General features: G+C 36.4%; 2 protein-coding genes and 1 non-coding gene across 12 annotated transcripts in view; 2 read left to right on the forward strand and 1 right to left on the reverse strand.

Annotated features, from left to right (window-relative positions):
• LOC118279065 (uncharacterized) overlaps positions 1–19,039 on the forward strand; it is a 595,270-nt gene that overhangs the window by 86,750 nt on the left and 489,481 nt on the right. For 5 of the 10 annotated variants that reach the window (XR_007705937.1, XR_007705938.1, XR_007705941.1 and 2 more), the window contains exons 21-24: positions 229–401; positions 1,048–1,451; positions 3,045–3,169; positions 7,162–7,231. Coding sequence is in view for 5 of the 10 variants with exons in the window: in XM_050698329.1 (XP_050554286.1) it covers positions 229–401; positions 1,048–1,451; positions 3,045–3,216 (749 nt within the window). In the remaining 5 variants the exon portion in view is untranslated. Of the gene's footprint in view, positions 1–228; positions 402–1,047; positions 1,452–3,044; positions 3,265–7,161; positions 8,058–19,039 lie in introns of those variants that run through there. The other 5 variants (XM_050698329.1, XM_050698334.1, XM_050698330.1 and 2 more) reach the window with 3 other exon arrangements.
• Positions 2,250–2,322, forward strand: Trnar-ucg (transfer RNA arginine (anticodon UCG)). Its single transcript has one exon. It is a non-coding gene; the product is annotated as a tRNA-Arg (tRNA).
• On the reverse strand, positions 8,718–15,604 carry LOC118279187 (probable phytanoyl-CoA dioxygenase). Its single transcript, XM_050698447.1, has 9 exons — positions 15,534–15,604; positions 15,189–15,290; positions 14,618–14,737; positions 14,061–14,172; positions 11,725–11,880; positions 11,072–11,221; positions 10,483–10,626; positions 9,702–9,839; positions 8,718–8,947 (listed from the first exon to the last, which is right to left on the reverse strand). The coding sequence occupies exons 2-9, from the start codon at positions 15,221–15,223 to the stop codon at positions 8,894–8,896; spliced, it is 909 nt and encodes a 302-aa protein (XP_050554404.1). The 5' UTR covers positions 15,224–15,290; positions 15,534–15,604; the 3' UTR covers positions 8,718–8,893.

Genomic DNA, 19,039 nt, shown 5'->3' on the forward strand with positions numbered 1-19,039 from the left:
TATAGATATAATTAAGAGAATAAGTCTTCTAATTTTCACATACCCGTATGATAATTTTAAAACTATTCTTCTCCTACCAATACCTAAGATATTTAATATCAATACAATATTTCACCATTTCCATTCAACCTACACTCCCTCTATGTCAAAAGGTCCTAACAACCAACACCAAAACCACCCCAAAACCAACCTTAACCACCATACAATAACCTCTAAATCTCCTTACAGTACTATCAGAACGTCCTACAGAAGAGACGACAGGCAATGCACGCGTGTTCTTCGGTCTAGCAGAAACAAAACTGTACGTGGTGGTGGGATGTGTAGCGGCGCTGGTACTGGTGGCGTTACTGCAGGCTGTCTGCACTGTCTATAGGAGCAGGAGCGCTGCTGTACAGACTAAGGTCAGTTTGTTGGTTTTATCATGGATAGTCTTGTTGTGGGTGGCGTATGAGCTAAAGAGGATACGGTTGAGGTAGGGTGGAAAACATTCTTTACCATCTCTACTTTTTTCGTGGTTAAGTAAGACGACCCTCTGGTCGTCTCTATGTGCTATGTAGTTATGCTACGAAGATGTAATAGCTAAGCTGTGCGAGGATGAAGCGCAGTTACAAAGTATGCAACGTATCGATAGCAGGGAAGCCACCCATAGCACACATTCATAGTACGCATCTTTCCATATAAAAACATAGTTTAGTTCATTCCGTTTCCACGAGTGCTAAACTATGCGTACGAATGAATATGATTGATAGAAGCCAAACGCATCCACAGCAACGTAACATAGCATATTTCTGGTGGAGGGCTTTTTCCCAAAAACACCCTGATAGACAGGGTTAAATCCCATTCAAGCAGGTAAAGTTTTAGAAATATCTCGAATTCTTTGTTCAACTTGAGAACCCGAGCAGTTTGTAGGTATTGAGAATTTTGACCACGTTTAAAACAGCATAGTAGTATTTAATAAATAAACCCAAATACTGTGTCGTCACCATAACAGACAACTCAAAAAAAAAGAAAAATACAAATAGCCAAATTAATAATTAACCGTTCCAGGACCAACTAATACCAAACACAGCATGGAAAGACTATTCATCAGCGAACACCAACTACGCGTTCGAACCGTTCGAGAACGACGACAAATACAACAGCACCACTTCCACCGCCCCACTACGTCACCGACAGACCCCACTCAGACCCACGGACCCGCCCCCACCGCGCCCCGGCAGCGCCAACAAAGCCCCATCAAAACCCAAGTCAAACGGGGTCAATGGACAACATGGGGTCAATGGACAACATGGGGTCGTTGGCCAACATGGGGTCAATGGTCATGAGGTGAGACACGGGGTCAATGGACACGGGACGAATGGTCGGATGACCCCCAAGCACCAGAACAGTGCCGCGCAGTACTACCATGAGACCAGGTCGTTGCAGCGGCCCAGGGGAGGCGGACAGTATGGGTGAGTCTTGTTTGTTTTTTTTTGTTTAATGGAGTAGATGTAGAGGTTAATCTATAATTCTAGGTTAAATATGTTATAATTATAGTGATTATACTATTATAATAGTATAATCACTTTTTATATCATTGTCACTACTACTATTTTTAACCGACTTCAAAAAAAAGAGGTTCGCAGTTTTTAACTGTGTATAATCGCGTACAAACAAATGTTTGTACGCGATTATCTCGCGTTTGGTTGAACCAATTTTGATGCATTTTTCAGCATACTATTTTTCAGATTTTAGGTACATTACCCGAGTTAAAGAACTGTACATTCGGTTCTTTAATGGTTGAATGCGGTTCGCTTTAATAAAAAATGTTTTATTTTCGAGTTATTTTATTCCAGACTTAGCGTTAGACAGTTGCGATTATTAGGAATTTGGCCATCGAAAAGCGAAATAGTACATTAACTATGCTTTTTTAATTGAATATTGTAACACTTTAATTAAAAGAACACATTATTTTATAAATCTTTTGGGCAGTCGAGAACCTAAAAAAAATTATGATGAATTTTGCCTTAGCATTGCATTCGTTTGGCTCAGATCACGGTATAAAACACTAAACTACTAAAGACTTGTTCCGTATAAAAGAAGCAAACACAAATATTAAGAAATGATCACCCCCCTAAATGCAATATTTACCCTTATTATTACTAAGTTAAAAGTCATTTTGAATTTGTGTTTTTATATCGGAGGGTGAATTTGAAAAGGGTTAGAATGTCCCTAAGCATACACTTTACAATTTCGCCTCCCTCCACACAGACCGTGTGGCCTAATGGATAAGGCGTCGGACTTCGGATCCGAAGATTGCAGGTTCGAGTCCTGTCACGGTCGAATACTATTTTGAGACAAATCATTCAAGTTGGCTAATAAATTATGCTTTTTGATTATTTATTTTGTAGTTTTTGATAAAAAAAATAATCATAAAGGAGTGATTTTTTTAAGAAAATTATCTAATGTAAATCCTAATAATTTGGATGAAATAATTAGTTTGATACCTAATTATTCACGCTTTTTTGTCCCATGGGGTAGGCAGAAAACAGTGTCATAATTATATTTTATTTTTGTTTTTAAAGTCTATAGTTTTAAACAGATAAATTAATTCATGCCAACTTTACAAGAAATAAATAGTTGAAAATTGTATAAATAACATCAGATTATCATAATTTGATGATACAACTTTGCCATTAAGTAAATAAAATAAAAAAAAGTAATATAAAAATGCAAATCAATAAACATTAACACATAGATTTGATAGTTTACATTTTACATTAATTTACTTTATTTAAATATACATATGTAGATCAACAATAGCAAAATAAATTTCTCTAAGAAATTATTTCCTTCAGTGTTTCAATTTCGATGACGTAAAATCATCCCGTCATGACAATCCCATGCAACCCTACATACCGTAGTGATTTAGGATTATAATGAAACCCCTCTTAAACCCTCCTTTTATCCTCTATTCTCTAATGATGTTGATAATAAATCCCTTATTCCTATATCCCTCATACCTACTAAACATAATAATAAAGTATTGTTTCCCCATATTACAGCTACGCGGGTCGCCCGGACCGCGAACGCGCGACATACTCGCTGCCGCGCGGCGCCCGCGGCCCGGAGCCCGGCCTCTCTGCCCACCCCGACTTCTACTTCATGCCGTCGCAACGCAAATACGAAGGTGAAGTAGTTAAAGTATACGTAGACTATAGAGACAGGCATCACTAGTGTAGTGGGTGTAGAGGGGGAGAACGGCTACACTTAGCCACACTCAGAGTCATTTAATGCTTACTTAAACTATTCTTTAGTAATGATTTTGTTTTGAAAAAAATTGCTAAAGACTGGTTTAAGTAACCATTAAATGACTCTGGTGCGCGAGTTAGTCAGTAACCAGTATAAACTGACCGGTGAATGTATGGAGAGGTCATACAAAGCGAGACCATGATACGCTGGTTAATTGCTTGATGTCTAGCCGTGTTTATTTTATAGTTTACACTAATGGGGCCTACCGTTGAATGGGTATACTGCCGGGATCAGTAGTGTAGTGATAAGTCACTTGTTCAGTAAACTATTTGCTCATTGGACATTAAATTTTTGACAATTGTAGTGATTGGACAAACATAATCTCAAGCGCCATCTGGTTAACAGAAAAAAAAGGTCAGTTTGACATTTCTAATTACCTGCCGTGATCATTTTAATTTTGACTAAAACATATTAAAATGTGTCACATATCAAAGATAAAAATTTAGTCATCAATGTGGAATGCAACAATTAATTATTATTACTGGCGGTTTTGTAGATAATGTGTTTAAGTTAAAAACAAAAATGGCCACTGTAATTAGAAACGTCAAATTGGAGAATGGCGGGAAAACGGTAGTCCTCATTACAATGAACTTTCACAATAGGTTTTAGTATAATAACATTTTAGAACACCTGAATTAATTTTTTATGACTTTTTAAATTATTGAAATATAATATACGATAGCTTTTTATTGCTCAAGGTTTACGTACAAAAAATAATGAATAACCTAAGAATAATTAATAATTATAATTAGATATTTAGCTATTAACTTTTAATTCGCTTACAATACAATAAAGTGCCAGTATTTATTAATGCCAGTGGTTATTATTAAGCTGAATACAAATTAATAATGATGTAATAGTAGATAATAAGATTATAGCTACTTATAATATTGTAGTTGGTATTTTATACATGTCAAAAAGCGGCTATTTTACAATTTAAACTTACATTTACTTATATTTTTATACAACAGTTGGTAGGTTTTTATACATTATTTGGTAGGTTTTTTATACAACCTACATAAACAATAGACGCTTTTTGATATGTTTTAGAAAATTAAATATTGGGACACTGCATGTAATATTTGTAGTTAGCTACGGCTTAAACATGTATGTAATGTTATTGTACAGTCAAGAAAAGATGGGAAACAGAGATATTTTTCTTAATAAATGAAATATTAGTACAATGCTTTGTAACTGCCGTACTCAAAGACATTTAATGATTACATAAACTATTCCTTAGTAACGATTTTGTTCTAAAAACAATTGCTAAGGACTGGGTTAAGTAATCATTAAATGACTCTGAGTACGGCATTAAGATTCTTGTCTTGACTGTACTTCGCTTAGAACTGCACTGCAATGTAATTTATTTGGGACATTATTAACAAGTAAATTCTACTTATTTGTAAAATAATACCTAAAATGTTGCTACTAAAGCTGAAATTCGCTAATTAACCATGAAATTAATCATATTATATTGGCTACTGATGCTATAAATATTTGACAGAGGGATACGAGTTTATTTTATGTTTACCGAGATCGAAACGAGAGCGCGTTTGGCGCTCTGATTAGTTGGTCCATTTGAGCCAGCCAATCAGAGCACCAAACGCACTCTCGTTTCGATTACTTTAATCACTTTAAACGTAAACTTCTATTAAAGGTACAGTAACCATCGCGGAATTAGATAAAATAAATAAGATGGTTTATTTACTAAGCTATTATAATGTTTGCCTAAGCTTTAAAATGAATTGGCAACCGCAGCTTATTTATCGTAATATATTTATTTGCTAATAATGTCCTGCTTGAAAACCCTGCACGTAGTTCTACCAGCGGCATGCGTTGTGATTGGCTTACCAGTGCACTTTGATAATGAGTTGTACAAAATTAAAAATTACTTTAATGGTCGTAAAACTTACTGAATACTTATAATAGACTTCTCTTACCTTGGGTATGACAAGAGGGAGTGTCAGACTCTTACTGACTAAAAACCACCCCGTTCCTACTCCTGCTTGGAGCCGGAGTCCCGGTAACCCTTTAGGTCGTCTGCAACTCTGGAATATACTGAGAAAAGCTCTTTTAATTTCGAATCACAGAGTTGCTGCTCGTGAGGAAGAGTCCCTTTGTAATTTAAAACTTATAGGCTTTTCTCAGTATATTCACGCGAGTAAAAGTGCTCCAGTACAGTCAAAATTATTTATTTCAAATAGACCAAGAATGCACTTTTGAACGTCAAAGTAAATACGTATAATAATATTAATAACGTCTGTCTGTCGGTCAGTCCATAGTTGCTCTATTTGCCGCAAAGTGGCTAGAAGCTTGCAAAGCTTGAAAAGATTCCTATGTAAAATAACGAGCAAGAAAATCCATAGGTTACTCTTTTTCACTCTACAACTACTGTCGTAATTTTGTTTAAAAACAAATGTTAAGTCAGCCTCTGACGTTATATAACTGTTGTGTGGGAGCACCATAAACCATTATTTTTATTTAATTTTCAATTTTTATTATCTTACTTATTTTTCTCACGATAGTTATTAGAAAAAACTTTGGAATACTTAAAATGTTAGTTAGTTCTTTAATCTCAACTATATCTGAAGTTAAAATCAAAACAGTTTATTATAATCAAATTAATCCACGTTAATGTAATTTAGAAACGTAAAAATACCTAGAAATTTAATTTATTACCCATCAGTGACGCTAGGTGCTTGTTCCAAAACATAGATATTATCTTGTCTGAATATAATTAACTTTATTATAATTAGAAACGATAAAATCATTAAATACTTACTTTTTTAAAGATTTTAATTGTTTTGGCAAAGTTTACATAGTGTGGCAGTGATAAATTACAGGATTACTTTTTGTGGATTGACGTAATTCGTTATATTCCGTCGAGCATATAATCTACCTATAACTAATATAAAAAAGAATCGCTAAAATTAAATGAGCGCAAATCTCAAGAACCATACCCTTAGGCCTTAGGATGAGTTTGCTTTACGTTGAACGCAAACGAAACGAGAGCGATCAGCGCTTTGATTGGCCGGCACGAATGAACCAACCAATCAGAGCGCCGAACGTATTCTCGTTTGGGTCTCGTTAAACTTAAAACAAACTCGTATTATACTTAAAAATTGATTGCGTCATAACGTTTTTTGTTGTGTTCTCTGTTAGTAAGGGAAGGTTTTTATGTAAGAAAAAAATACAGACAGACTGACAGACAATTCAATTTGACGTTTCAAAAGTGCCTAATTTAGGATTAATTGAAATAAATGCTTTGACTTTGACTTTGGACTCAGTGGCGTATAAAAGACGATGGTAATAATTATAAATTAATTAAAATTACAATTATATTTTATTTATGTAGTGTTCAGTAAGTATTTACGACCGCAAATAACAAGGCTTTTAATAATTTAAGACATATTTATGTACTTTATCTTAATCTATTTTTTTTATAACCCCACTATTTATAGTTGAACAAAATAACTAAACTACGAGATCTTTACATTTGATAAAAAAAAACTGAATATCAAAAATATTAATATAGAGACTGCCTCGTTGGCCGAGTGGTTGCAAGTGCGACTGCCGGGCAAGGGGTCTCGGGTTCGATTCCCGGTTCGGGCGAAGTATTACTGGGCTTTTTTCGGTTTTTCGAAAATTTCTCAGTAGTAGCACGCAGTCTGGAAATGTGCCCGGTATATGGCAATAGGCTCACCACCTACTACATGGGACTTAGAACATAAATTGTGAAAAGTGGGTGTACACAGTGGCATTACGTGCCATAATGCACCTCTGCCTACCCCTTCGGGGATTAAAGGCGTGACGATATGTATGTATTAATATAGAGTTGTTACTTTATGCGAATGATTTGTTTTTTTACAGATTTTTGATGGGGTCTACGGTGAATTCTGATTAAATATTTAGTTACCAACATTATCATATTTTCTTACATATATTCGCACCGATTCGTTTTTAAGATGATTTATTTTCTCTCTATATATATTCTCACAATAATTTTAACTTATCATACTTATAAATAAATATTATTTTATATTTTTTATTTCAAACCAGATCTAGTCTCATGTCACAGTTTTAAAAATCGTAAGTTATTTTCACTTCTAATTATAATAAAAGTAATAATTTTACTTAATTATTTTTATTTTTTTCTTCTTGTTACTTACATAAAAAACAAAGTTGTAAATATTAATTTGTAAAATTATTTCGCTGTAAATTGCACAAAAGCTGTTTTATAGGTTTTGACGAATAATTTAATTAATTATAAGTTTTCTTTTAATAACATTAGACAGTAAACAAATTCTTGTTTGCAGTTCGCTGAACTGATTTTCACTTCTATTGCCTACACAATAAGGTTCAAGGTTTTTTATTTAATTACAAAATAAAATAAAAATTGAAACGGGTTTAAGAAACTGTCTGATGGTATTTTAATAGAATTTAGTTTAAAAAAATAACAAATTATTAGAAAATACGGACACCACCTATGTTGTGTTAGGTGAACGAATTTAAATATAATTTTAACTTAAAAATGTATAATTATAAAAAAGATTTATAATTAAAGTTATAATTTAATTATAAGTAGCCTTTGTATAAAAGCCTTATAGGGTAATTATAAGTTTAAAAGAGTAATTATAAGTTTATAATTCCGTCCCGATATGATTATTTGTAAAATGCCCGAACATGAAGTATTACAACGACGTAGAAGTAAGTGTGTACGGTACCTAAGATTTATTAATGAAATAAAATATTATTTTTTATAAATATTTTGGTGTTTTTTTATTTCAATTTCCTTTTGTACCTATTACCGAGATAATTCTTTAGTCAGAGAGCTTAGTACGAGAGCGCGTTCGGCATTCTAATTGGTTGGTTCATTCGAAACTGCCAATCAGGGTGCAGAACGCGTTCTTAATTCGATTTCGTTTAACGTAAAGCAAACTCATACTAAGGCAGTTGTCCCACCGGCAACGATGAACGAGTAACGAGTAGAGCTAGAACTAGAAACGAGTGAAAACAAAAACAAACAAGTGAAGCGAGCACTCGCCGGCAGTGTGAACAGTCAGCGATCAACTATTTGTATATGCATCTCTTTTGTTCACACGGAAAGTATATCTATTGTACGTTTCTTGAGCGAGAAAATAGCCGATAGTTAGTCGTTCACTCGCCGTTGGTGGGACAACTGCCTAAGGGTACTGATCAAAGGTGTAGATTTCCATTTGCTACTTAGAGCAAGTGTATGGATCATTTATATAGAAAGTTCGTGAATATTTATTTCAAATTCTTACAGACAGCCCTTTTTATGGGGAATTAAAACAAACAAATAAATTATTCATTTTTTTTATTATTAAAATATACAAGTTTTTACATTGGTGAAAATCACATATCGTATAAAAATTGTTACATCAATGGTGAAAAGTGGGTATACATTATACAGAGGTATTACGTACCGTAATGTGCGCCTCTGCCTACCTCTTATGGGATAAAAGGCGTGACGATAAGATAGGAAGTTTTTACATTTGTCATCCCCATAGAATACTGTCCTTGCTATGATATACATTATAAAGTTAATTAAAGATAATATGTATAAATAAATAGTAGTCGCTCAGAGGTTGCATCTCACGCCCCGCACTTGCTTGGTTTTAATTCGCATTATATCCTGAAATTAAACAAAATAACAATATTATAATCCAGTGATATCTTCCGCCTTGGGTGCGGCAAGAGGGAGTGTCAGACTTTTGAGTGATAGTCTTACTGACTAAAAACCATCCCGTTCCTATTCCTGCTTTGAGCCGGAATTAGTTCAAACATCTATGATAGTTGCTATAGCTAGCCAGAACTTTTAAAACAGGTCTAAAGAATAATTTGGTGTCACCCTTAGCTAGTGGTATATTACTTTGTTTGATATTTTATAAATGGACCCTTTTCAGGATTTTAGGTCAAGGTCATTCACACCCTATCCAACAAGAAGGAAAATTTGTTGTTACAAGGATTGCATCTGTAGGGGGGGGGGTAATGAATCAGAGATGGGGCCCAGTAGGGCTGATGCCCGATCCGGAGCTGCAGATAGCGATACAGGTTACCGGGACGAAAACATTTTGATTGCCATCAAAATATGTTTGTCTCACTACCGCGACTCCTTGATGATGGTGATGATGATAAGAAGCGTTTTGCCCAGTAGTGCGCAGTGCCGGCGTAAGGGGCACTACTACCCTGGGCGAAAATATTGTGGCGCCCACTTGAGGGAAGCAATATCAAGTGTTAGTTTTTGCGGATCCCATCGGCGGCGGCACCGGCGCCTCCCAGAATTTGTCGCCCTGGGCCATCGGCCCATCACAAGGTCCCCCCCTAACGCCGGCACTGGTTGTGTAGACAGTCCACAGACTGATAGTGCCTAATAAAGTAGTACTCACAACATAGCTAAGGTCCCCGCCGCGCCGCCTGAGCTCGGCCTCCATGTGCGCCGCGATGCCTTCCTGCGCAGTGCCCGTCACGTCGATGTACCGGCACTCGCTGCTCGCGTAGTGGCACGTCATCGCCTTGCGGTACGACTGGGGAGCGTTCAATATATCATAGTAGAACCTATATTATCCGCAGTGCATAAATGTTCACCAGATTAATGGGCGTCATCTGTATAAGAATTTATCATAATAGGTTTGAGAATCGCAGATAAAATAGTTTAGTTTTATAGTTTTATCAAGGACCGCTCTGCCGCCCTGTCAAAAATGCTTTGGAGTCCTTTAGCTTTTACGACATTTGAAGAAACAGAAGAGTAGACGGATCCCCTGAGGGTAAGCAATTGACGCCGCGCTGTCCATAGACACCCGCAATCAGAGGCAGATTAAACCTAGAGAGTGCCTTAGGCCAGCGCCTCATAGGCGCTCCTAATTTGTTTTTTGCGTCTCGTCACGTCTCGATGCGCCCCTCTATTAGCTGCTAGCTAGTTTGCCTCAGGTATAATACGGCCCTGCCCGCAACACTAGAAAAGATAGAAGTGCATTGCCGGTCTTTTACCGTTTGAGGGAAGTATGGATTGGGCATTTAGTAATTACATCCAATGACTTCTCCCGCATTGGGCTAGATCAGACGCTTACTGAATAAAAACCACCCCGTTCCTACTCTTGCTTTTCGAGCCGGAGCTCCGGTAACCCGCTAGGTAGTCCGCAGCTCCGAATCGGAAAATGTTGAACTTACATTGGAGACATTAGGTCTGGAGCCGTGCACGATGGTAGACACGAAGAACACGGTGTCTCCCGGCTCCATGTCGAGGTACACTCGCTTGTGTTCGGGCGCTATTCGCTTGTCCTCCGCGAGGCCGTAGAAGAACAGCTTGGCTTCCTGAAACCAGGCCATTGTTGTTGGTTCAACTTGGAAATATAAATAGTTTCTTGCTTGTGGGTTCTTTCGTATGTTCAAAAGATTTCTCCGGTGTGATTTTGCGGTCCAGCCCTTGTAGGAACATCGGAATCTCCTCTTAACCTTGGCAGAGGCCATTTAGTGAATAGCTTTCAGGGAATGACATAGAGATTTATTTTCCGATGGTGGTGGTGACAGAATTGTTCTAGTAGTTTCAAAGTCATTTTTTTTAAATACCAGTTAGGTACCTTGCTGTACGACTCCTTGTTGGGAATTAATACTGGTATTTCAGGAGGAAGGATTGGGCCTATAGTAAGTGTGTCTGCTTTGTGTTTTACCTAATTTGCCCTTATGTTGTCCAGTTTCAGATGCAGTATCACAAAGCTAAGGTACAACTTAATTGTAAACTAACTGAAGCTTCACTCACATTAACTTGATCTCTATGCTCGAACAGTACGTCGTGCTTGTGTGAGCCGGGCACCATGTACAGGCAGCCGTTGTCCGCGTTCACCGGGTCGATGGCGGTCCACGTCGCCACTATCTTGTTCGCTGGACGGAACGGGAAGTAGAGGAGGTCCTGGGGTGACAGATACACATTTCGAGTTACACGTACTGTCTAAAATTATTTAGACACCGCCGACAAACGGTGAATGATGAGGTGATTAATGCTCAAACCTTCTCCGTGTCAGAGTCCTTTGGTCAGCAGTGGTTACTTAATAGGCTGTTGATGTGATCACCAATCTGAATATGTATGTCCACTTCTGAAAAAATACTTTTCTTTGAGGCGACTTGGAGATCAAGAAGGAGGTCACTGAAAATATGGATATCTGGTGCCCATCTCCTGGTAGACGTTTGTTTTTCGGATATACTCGTAGCTCGATGATGTCAAGGTTATTATATAAAAATAAGTCGGGTTTTCCTTCCTGACGCTATAACTCCAGAACATACTAAAAATCAAGAGAAAACGGAGAAACATTTTTTTACATACAGTGCTATCTCTTACACAAAATAAGCGAAGCCATCTGGTGGCGAAACGGACTTCGCCGTGGTTTGCTAGACTCTTATAAAAGACATACTGACCTGATGTGGAGGATGCTCGCGGGTGCCGGGCGGCTTGTTGATGAGCATGCAGTTGATGGCGGTGAGGTTCTGCCCGACCAGCTGCGACACGATGTGCAGCAGGCGAGGGTCCTCGGAGTACGTGCTGTACACCTCGTCGTACAGCAACTCCTGGATCGCGGGGAAAGGATAATGACGCTTATCAGTAGGTGTATTAAGGCCAAGATTTATTTAACTCGTCTAATAACCCTAAAATTATACATACATACCTTACGATACACAATATTTATAAATCCAAATAAAGAAAAACTTATTTTATGATACACGTCATTTTATAGTTCGATTTCAATTTATAACTGTTTAAGTTTAGTAAACTACTCGTATTGATAAATATTCAGATCATTAGGCCTTCGTATTGTTTGTTGTTTTTGGTAAGTGATACTATATATTTAATAAGTATGCATGTATAGACGTCACAAATATGTGATTTTGTCGGGTTCAAGTTGACCCACTAGTTAATTATATAATTATAATGTTACAATTACATGGATTACATCTATAAAGTAAGTATAAACAGGGAGGCCCTAATCTGATTGTGCACTGTGACAAACCCTGCCCAATGACATTATAAGGAAAGGTGTAGATAAGTTATAAGCACTCAGAAATTAGCACATTAAAATGTGGACAATTGGCAACATTTTTGTAGTATATGGAAAATAGAGAGGGGCATGGTTTGTCACGTCGGGTGCTTCCTGTAAAGTGTCAAGTATTATGATAAAGGGACATCCAGTTATGACATCTCCTCTTTGTATTTGCTTCATGGGTATATGACACACATTCAGTTGTTTGTAAATCGATCACAGTTATATTCAAACAATTAAAATAGAGGATTATGCTAATAGAGACCCAAGTAGAGTTCAAATAAAGGTCAAAGTCATTTGTTTTAATTTAACGTACCGGAACCGTTTGTATTCACGTAAATTGACTACACTGTTACTGTAAGCGTCCACAGACCCGCAGAGTACGCAATCCGGATGACGAACTTGTAAATTTAATCCCACCCAGAACGCATCGCATGTGAAAGGCTGCCAAGTTCGATAATATTGAATGCTTCGCCTATAAAAGAAGTGAGATCTAAATAAGTACCAAGTTCCATACACAGACCTCAGTTAAAAATGATATAACAAGTTGGCAAGTTTTCACACACTTTGTTATAAACCTACTAAACGCAATGAGTCAAGTATATAATCTATTAAAACTTGCCAAGTTATATCAATAACTGAGGTCTGTGTATGGAACTTGGTACTTATTTAGATCTCACTTTTTATAGGCGAAGCATTCCAATATTATCGAACTTGGCAGCCTTTCACATTTATGTTTTGGGTGGGATTTCATTTATTTTTGTAAGGTTTATTTTCATTTTTTCTTATTTTACTTTACTTTGACTAAATACAAACCTTCGTAACGAATTTTAGGTCGGTACGACCATTGGAAGATATAGGATATTTTTTTGTTTTAGTTCCTTAGGGGTATGAATTTACACCTTCACTATTTTTAAAACCGACTCACACTTGGCCATTTTCAGATTTTTTCCTTTACCTTGACCTAAAGACCTACCTTAATGCCAAATTTCAAGTCAATACGACCATTGGAAGTGGTCTAGGTTTTTGATGAGTGAGTGAGTGAGTCAGTCAGTGAGTGTATAGTAAAAATAGCGATTTATAGGTACATTAATGAAATTTTGTATTTTAGATAAGTAAGTAGATCTCGACAGATACTAGAAATTTCATATGCGTAGATAAAATAGATTTTGAGTTATAGGTGGGTCGAACTTGGCCCGAAATGGTTCGTGTAATATAACCCACGGCCGGTGTGTCGGTTTTTTTGCTCGAACTTGGCGGACACACTGCCGTGTGTCTAGATGTCTTTTCAGCATGCGGTGTGTAGTACCACTCTCACGTACGCAATTAAATGCTCACGCAGCAGAGGTGCAACACAAAAACGCACACACGACACGCAACAAAACACTGGACATGTTTCGATACTCCACGGAGCATCTTCAGGAGGTGTTGACTTGGCGGGAGCTCGAAAATTTATTGTATAGTTAGTGCAGTTGGCTAAGGGTTTATTTACTTTTTAAGAGATGTTGATGAACATGGGCGCTGTGGCTATCGTTCTTCTGTTCACGGATGAGTTCATCCGTGATCATGGCGCTTGCATCAGTACCGAAATATCGGAAACTCATCGACATAAATAAACATGGTAAATACCCCGTCTCAAGTATTAGTGACCATGTCAGTTTAAAAACTTATATGGCACTTTGGGCCCGTCCAGTCACGGTCATGCCTTTCTCTTACCTTATTAATAAAATCCTCAGCTTTGGCCTGGTTCTTGCACAGAGCTCGATCCTTGACGACGGTCACACGTCCCTTCTCCACACGACCCTCGCACACATCCGTGAAACGTTGTCTGGATATATTAATATGATCAATAATTATTAAGATATATGTAATTTCTATCACTGTCAAGATTTCTAGCTCGATCCGAGAATCCAAGAGACTCCGCATAGTTAGAACTTCTTTTATAAATTGTACATTAAAGAGGTATTAAAGATTTACACAATAAATATTAAAACTTTTTGTTTAACTTAAAGATACTGGCTGATTTCGACAAAAAACTGATAAAGCCATTATGTATTTAAAAAGAATATAACAATTTTTTTTTTATGGCATCTGAATATTTTTTTGACGTCACATGGCCAGTGACTAGATTATATAATAAATAAATCCTCACAAAAAAGTATTATTGTTTCTTTTATAAATGGTTCTAAGAATATTTTGCAGTTTATAACAATCGTCAATTTCTGTAAATCAACATGGGACAAAGATATGACGCAAGTAACTTTGGACCTTACCTGTAACTATTCAGAGCTGGGATTCCAATGAGCTTCTTGATGACCAGGTAGCCATTATCGTGGTAGAACTGAAGCTGCTCCGGCGACAGAGGGTATGTGGCGGACGGGTCAGCTGACACACTGGACAATACAAACATTGAAGATGTAGCACTACTTTCATTTTTTATCTTTCTCAGTTTTGCGAGTAAGATGTGCCGCCGCAAAATAGCTGCACGAGGAAGATGCGCAGCTCGAGTATGCGATGTAATCGATAGTAGGGAAACCATCCATAGCTTTCAATATAAAAAACATAATATCTTAGTTGAAGCCTTCTCTACTACTACGAATGAATATGATAGGTGGAAGCCAAACGCATCTACGCTTTATACAGAAGGTACTTAAGGTATATTTTTTTGGCCTGAGTCTGGAGACTCGGCCCAAAAAAGTATAATAATTTTATTTTTTATAAAAGCTGATCTCAAGAATTTTGGAAAATCTTAGGTTTTTCAATAAATGATTTCTAGATAATATAGCTAAGCTTGCACCCTTCTATAAAGCGAGAGAATTTATCAAAATCAAAACTAACACTCACCATTTTGGCATTATTTTAAAATTCCTATTCGCCATACTTATTCACTGCACTTATTTTAATTATATTATTGAAACTTTTAATCACACATAAACCACCACTAATCTACTCAGAGTCCTTTACTGCCGATCTCAATACAAAATCTTTGGATGAACATCGAATTAGTTCTATAGAGTTTCTGTCAAAAATTAAGATCGATCCAAAGATTTTAGATTAAAATCGAATATTGAAATTGTCATTTAATGGTTACTTAACCCAGTCCTTAACAATTGTTTTCGGAACAAAATCGTTACTAAGGAATAGTTTAAGTAATCATTAAATGTCTCTTGAGTGAAGTAAGTATTGTACCTAATATTAAATTAAATCGAAAATAAACGTATTTTTTCCACCGCGGTCGTTACCAAACTACAGCCGATTTAATGGCAATTTTACGAATGCAAATAATTTGTGTTAAGCGCTACATATAGGTACATATAATTGTTACAATGAATCACTGATTTAGGGATCCGTTGTGAAATGGTCCTCAAAAGTTCTACTGCCTAATATTATTAGTGCGAAAGTTGTGAGTAAGTATGTTTGTTATTCTTTCACACAAAATCTACTATAAATAAATAAAATAAAATAATATTTATTTCAGACTACTACGAAAAGAGACTGTACTGTTTTGGATAAATTTTGGTACAAACATAGATCAGACTGTCTCATTGGTCGAGTGCTCGCAAGTGCGACTGCCGGGCAAGAATTCTCGGGTCCGATTCTAGGGTCGGTCGGAACTAAGAATTTTCGGTTTTTCCAAAAGTTCTCAGTGGTATTCACCCCCTATTACATGGAACTTATAACATAATGTTGAAAAGTGTACGTGCCGTAATGTACACGTCTGCCTACCGTTTCAGGGATAAAAAGCGTGACGATACGACGAGATAGATTAAAGCCTGCAACAGCATACCTTACATCTGGAAACGCGGGCGAAGCCAGTGGCAGAAATAAGTACTAAATAAAATGTAAAGTGTAGTTTAAAATTAACATGATTGTATTGTAACAACAATGAGATTCTAATAAAGGATATTTTTGTAATTTATATTTTTTTGTTGATATTATGAAGATAATCCGCGATGACTACTTAGATAAAGTATTTGTGGAGCTAACAAATAATGGATTTGTTTACAAAATAACATTCTTAAAGACTATTTGTATTGCTAACAAGTTATTATAACTGATTGTTTATAATTTTATTATAACTTTCGTGAGACATACTAATTTAATTATTATGTTATCGGCTTACTCACGTAACTGTTTGACGAGGAACTCGACTAGTTTCAAGCCATGCTAGAGCCAGTGCCGGCGTAGGGGCCACTGATACCCTGGGCGAAAATATTGTGGCGCCCACTTGAGGGAAGCAATATCAAGTGTTAGTTTTTTGCGGATCCCATCGGCGGCGGCGGCGTCCCCCCCCCCCTAACGCCGGCCCTGGCTAGAGCGTTTGTCGCGGAATTGATTGACCATTATGTTCCATTTCCATGTCCAACCTATCGTAACGCAGTAAAGCCTAAAATAAAGCAGGAGTAGGAACGGGGTGGTTTTTAGTCGCCAAGAGTTTGACACTCTCTCTCGCCTCGCCCAAGACGGAAGAAGTCATTGGATGATTTTCCCCACTCAAAAAAAAAAACATGTATGTATGTGAATTAATGAGAAATTAAAAAAATACTGCCTTACATAATCATACATGTTTACAATGTTTTTCTTTCTACTTTTTTTTTAATAATCTTGGGGATTATAGTTAGGTAAGTAAGTCTGTTTTTATATAATTAAATGATTTTTTGTTCAGCTTGCTTAGTTTGTTTGTTTTTAAAAGAGTAACGATGGAGTTTCTAGCACGTTCTTCTCCATTCGAATCTACACTTTGGAACGAGCACCTAGCTTTACTGACGGACAATTCAATTTGACGTTTCATAAGTGCCTTTTATTTGGATTGGATTAATTGAAATAAATGCTTTGACCTTGATTTTGGGTGAAATAATTGCAATTCTACTAGGTAGGGTAAGTACACACTGTTAATCTTGATGACAATACAATAATAAGTAATCTATATTTTTCCACATCTATCTCCAATCAAACGATTAACGGATACCAAACGGATATCAAACGAGGCTTGATTGGTGGAATAGAGCTCATATAAAGAACAAAACCGTTTAACATAAAAAATATACCGTATAGGGAAACCTCTTTTAACTTTATTAAAACTACATATTTGTTATCATCTTACTGACAATACTTATAAGAAAAATGAGCGAAATAGGCCCCAGTAGTTAAGCTAAAAAGCTGCATTATTCTCTTTCAGCTAATTTGAATACTCTGTACAAACGCGGCATTATAACTGCCGCGCCACATGTCCGTGACATTCCTAGACAACCTACAACATTACAGCTCTTCTGTGATCAAGGAACATGGAGCTGTTCATACAGAATTTAATACTTGAATAATTTCGTTATTTATTTTGTTTGAAAATTTAGATTTTCATTGAAATTTTTAGTTGTATTATTATGCTTTTGTGGACGAGTACTACTTGTAGTTTCATTTAAATCATATGAGTGATCTCCTTACTGTATTTGTGTAAAACTTGTTTTAGCACAGAAATTAGACGTAATTTAGTATTAAAATGGACTTGTAACGATTTTACATAACAATACTACTTAGTTACTTATCTATTTAAATAGATGTACTTACTGAATAATTTATGTGCTACAATTTTGTAGCAGCATTAATTTGAATTATTTAAATCAGTGGAAACCCCGGTAGAGGTCGTCCTAGCAGAACATTATGACGTACAAATGTATTTTAGGGGGCAAACGAGTGACCTGATGGTAAGCGTTCAGTGCCGCCCATGGACACCCGCAACACCAGAGGAGTCACAGGTGCGTTGCCCGCCTTTTAAAAAGGAATACGCTCTTTTCTCAAAGGTGTGAAGGTCAAGGAAATACCGCCGACGACGTATGTACGCCGTAATGGAACAATTATATTGTAATTAAGTAGTTTCCTCAGTCAAAAATAAATTATTTCGACTTTACAATACAATTAAATACCTATTCATTCATAGATTTGATGATCTTTTAGCTAATTTTCTAGAAAAACAAGTCTGCTATTTGAGGCAAAAAATCTGATGATGCCATACATAATGGACTATTTCATACAAAATTAATAGAAAATATTATATTTGACGTTTCGTAAATAGTACCGTATTGAATTTGACTCGTAGGAAACAAACATAAATCTTAGGAAACTAGTCTATTAGTAAGGTATATATGTACCTATAGGTAGGATACATAACCAACATTCGATCTTGACAGCGAGACCCAACTCTCGAGGTAAAATGAGGCTAATTAGCCACATTTTAGGGGGTCACTTTTTGAGCGCTTTTATAATCTACTAGCTACTTTCGCGCGGTTTCACCCGCTCTGCTGGGCTCCTATTGGTCATAGCGTGATGTTTTATAGCCTTCCTCAATAAATGCACTATCCAACACAAAAATAATTATTCAATTCAGACCAGTAGTTTCTGAGATTAGCGCGTTCAAACAAACAAACTCTTCAGCTTTATAATATTAGTATAGATTTACACCTTTTTACTTATAGCTTGAGCTTATAGTAACATCATTTTGATTATCATCATCATATCAGCCACAAGACATCCACAGCTGAACATAGGCCTCCCCCAATGACTTCTAGGTAGGCCGGCTGAAAGCAACCTCAAGGTTTTAATTTAGATTTCTGAAAATAATATTATAATTTATTATTTAGCGTAAATAAAACCAGAATTTGTATAAAAATATTTATTCTGATATGTCACACAATCATCAA

This window comes from Spodoptera frugiperda, chromosome 14, assembly GCF_023101765.2.
Source record: "Spodoptera frugiperda isolate SF20-4 chromosome 14, AGI-APGP_CSIRO_Sfru_2.0, whole genome shotgun sequence".
NCBI lineage: Eukaryota > Metazoa > Arthropoda > Insecta > Lepidoptera > Noctuidae > Spodoptera > Spodoptera frugiperda.